Here is a 3,755-nt window from a genome sequence, read left to right on the forward strand (position 1 = left end):
TCCCTTCCTCCCTTTGCAAAGGTTCATGTAAATGCACGCTCCGTATAAACACACGCTAAGGAGCCCTCCCGAGCACCGTGCATTTAGGCGGAGACTACTGTACATTTATTTTTCTCCTAAGACTAGAGACATCAGATTTTTAAAGTACTGTCAATACCATAAAAGGTTCATCTGCTTGATGTATTATTTTTGTCTGGATCAGGACATGAATGTGCTGGTGTGGGAGATGCCAGAGAAGCGAGTGCTGATCGTCACAAAGTCAGGCCACGATGACGTCAAACGATTCTGGAAGAGACAGAAGGCATCCTCCTAGCAGTGGCGACAAGGGATTGTGGGGTCTCTGTGCGGATATCTTATTATGTGCTTCAGTGTGGATGATGTGAATGGTGAAATGCTTGGTTGACAAATTTGTGTGTGGAATATTTTGACTCAGTTTAAAAGAGTCAGCTGGACCGTGTGGATGTTGGTTGTGTAAAATACTTCTAGAAGTATGATTGAAGGGGTCCTTTTATGGCAAAATCTGTTGCCCGAACAATGTTTGGATAATGAACCAGTTTCGATTTCGACTGCTCAGTGTAAGACTACGTCATAAGTCACTTTTCAAAATGGTGTATGACGGGACTCATTCTCTTACTCTTAGCAGTCAGTATGTCTGTTGGACATTGAGCTGTACATATTCATGTATATATATTCCTACTTCATCTGAATGAGAGAGTGTGATTTCATGAAACATACCATGAAAGTTGAAATTTTATCATTGTTACATTGAATGTTGAAATTTAAAAAAACCCTTGAAAGCTGACAACAGATTTGTTTTGTATGTTGACCAGGACCAAATGTGTGATGTTATGTTTCTTATGAAATGTGGACAATTGTGGATATATCTAATGTATGTGTGTGTCAATCTGAGTGTTAAGTGATGAAATAGCACATGAGTTTAATATAAAAGTAACATGAGGACCTCAAAAGCATACACTTTCCCAAACAAGACATTGAACAATTTCGTTTCCCCGAGCCCCCTCCGTGGCACCTCACCAAGGCAAAAATAGACTTGCAGCTGACCACACAACAAAGCAAGCACAATCACCTAAACTTTTAAAGCAGAATACAACAAACTTTTAGAAAAATACCCCGGTGCGGAGATAATCTTCACAGGTGGCTCTAAATCAAACTCTGTTGTTGGCAAAAATGAGGTCTCTGAAATTATCTCGCTGTTTAATTGCAGGGCAAATGTCGGTTTATACCATGATTTGATGCACATATCGCCACTGTCATATTTAAAAAAAAATAGTAAATGTAATTCCGTTTTGCCATGCTATGCAGGGTGGTTGATAAATTATTGTTAGTAACGTTGGGTCTACTCATTTTCTTGAAGAGCGATAATATAAATACTTTTCAAGTAAAAGAAGTGGGCTAAAATAACTTCCAAATCACATTGGATAACTGAAGTGAAGAGACAGAATCAACCACTTTAGTTTTAAATAATCTTTTTAAGATGATTGCTTTCCTAAGTTGGGTACTTATCAGTCAACACCATGTATGTCAGAAAGACGTGAATATTTGAGACAGTTGTCTGAGCTGATGATGTGAAAGATGTCTGACAAGGTATGTGTAATCAGATGGAGTGACTCGGGGAGTCTGGAGATGAGGGAGAATGATCTAGTCTGCGAAAGAGAAGAGTTGTTTGGGAGAGGGGGGAGGTGTGTGGTTGTGCTGTGTGCAAGGCAACCACCAAGGCGCATTTTGTCGCTCAAGGCTCAAGGCTCTCTGCAGTGACTAAGGTTTTAAGGTTTTTCAATGATCTGGAGGTGCTGGGACTCTAGAAAAAAGATCCCAACTCAAGAGAGTTCAACACAAGTGGAGTCCACTGAACGGGGATTTTAAGCGATTCAAAGAGATCATGGTACATACAAAACCAATTTTGCACACAATTGCTTTACACAACAACAACAAAAAACTGGAAAAAAAAACAAATAGAAAAATAAACAAAAATTTAGGATGGGAATTTATGGTTTATTGTCCAGCCAACTGGCATAATATTTAACATATTGACACAAGTCATCATTTCACTCACAACTTGCCATTCACGCTCGGCATCTGTTCAGTCATCACACACACAAGCAAACATACACATACATACAAAAATGCAGCCCACACAAGCCCAAGATGAACAGCAGAGCAACTTTCAGATGAGGGACAACAACACAGAGTCAATGAGGAAGATGTATTCTACCACCTTGCTACTCTATTATTACTGTAAACTCATTCATTATGATGATTCATGACAACAATTACTATTACCACACACTGCGGTACCTGAGTGCCTGAACTCATCACGACAAATTGTAAGAATCAATGGTAGTGTAGCAAATTCTTTCTTTTACTTGGAACTTTTTCATAAGGACAAAATAGCGAGGTAAACACAAGAAGTGGAGCTTTTCTGCAAGCTCTATTAATTTACAACTAGTGTTACTACACATCCTGAGTAGCTGGCTATTTTTTTTAGCGGTTTCATATTACATCCCTCATCATAAAGTATTGTTTTTGTTCAGTTAAAAAAAGAGACCTAGATCTATCCTATCATTATCATCAATGAGAGAACAAAATTATACGCCCCCCACCAATTTAGAAATTTTATTCTTCGTCTGACATAAGAGTACTAACAGAGAGATTTTTGAACATGCGAGTCTTTTTAGTACAGGTTTTAGGGCACTCGCAGCTGCATAAGGTCATATGAGCGCCAGAACATGTGAGTCTGGGGATAGAGGTAGAGAAAGATCAATGTTGAAAATAGGAATGAATAGAAGGTAAGGGACCTTTTGATTAAGCTTTTGTGTCAAGGAAATTAGAAAAGAAATATAAAAACTGATATTATGATGGAAGGCATAACGACCTAAAGACATAGAATCCAAAGACTCCTTGGGTTAAAAGAAAAGGTAGAACCCTGCAATGAACAACCATGAGATTTGGAATGAACAATGACTTCAAAGGTAGTAGTAGTTGGGTTCTGCTGCAGTGAGAACATTTTGATCCTATGTGCATGATGCATGCTCCAACTTACAAGGTAAGTGAATGCTTCATTTTTTTACAGTATGAAAACTAACACCGAGAACTGAATCTCAAATGCCAGCTAGACGGATCAAATTCATACTCCAATGCACAAGTGTGGCCAATTTATAATGCCAGCAAGATGCTTGGAGTCAATTACATACCCCGGCACCTATACAGCCACACAGAACATACAAATGACAAATGTAGCGTCCTCTTGATGATGTAAAACTGAATGAAAACAATTTTCAAATGTATGTCAGTAGAAGTCATAAAACTACAAATTACTTTTTCAATGACGTATCTTTCCTATGATGAGCTAGCTATCTGTCAGTTTTTCCCTTACTCATCTCTCATCACCCAGGCCTTTTGGGAGCTACCACGCTGTGACAAAATAAATTCCTGAGCTTTTTCTGACAACTCCCTCCCCTCCTCTTGTATTTGAATCTCACATAGCACAACCAAAACTCCTCTGCTTCTCTGTCTCTCACTCACTCACTCACACACAACACACACACAAAAGCTGTCACATGCCAAGCACACAGTCCAACACACACTTAGTGTGTACCTAAATAGTCAGGCCACAATTATTTCTTGCTCAACAAGCCTCAGGCAAGTTGAATCATCTGCACCATCTGAAAATCTAGAAAGCAACACCAGACTTTAGTCACAGTCTTCATCATTAGAAATCAAAACAACTTACAAAA

At 38.8% G+C, this 3,755-nt stretch overlaps 1 protein-coding gene across 1 annotated transcript in view; it reads left to right on the forward strand.

Annotated features, from left to right (window-relative positions):
* The window catches only part of LOC101850394 (general transcription factor IIH subunit 4), a 14,452-nt gene extending 13,650 nt beyond the window's left edge, over positions 1–802 (forward strand). Inside the window, exon 14 of the mRNA XM_005091840.3 lies at positions 203–802. Coding sequence (XP_005091897.1) covers positions 203–313 — 111 coding nt within the window. The 3' untranslated portion in view covers positions 314–802. The remainder of the gene's footprint in view (positions 1–202) is intronic.
* Positions 803–3,755: the final 2,953 nt, after the last annotated feature.

The sequence above is a fragment of the Aplysia californica genome, unplaced genomic scaffold, assembly GCF_000002075.1.
Source record: "Aplysia californica isolate F4 #8 unplaced genomic scaffold, AplCal3.0 scaffold00036, whole genome shotgun sequence".
Lineage (NCBI taxonomy): Eukaryota > Metazoa > Mollusca > Gastropoda > Aplysiida > Aplysiidae > Aplysia > Aplysia californica.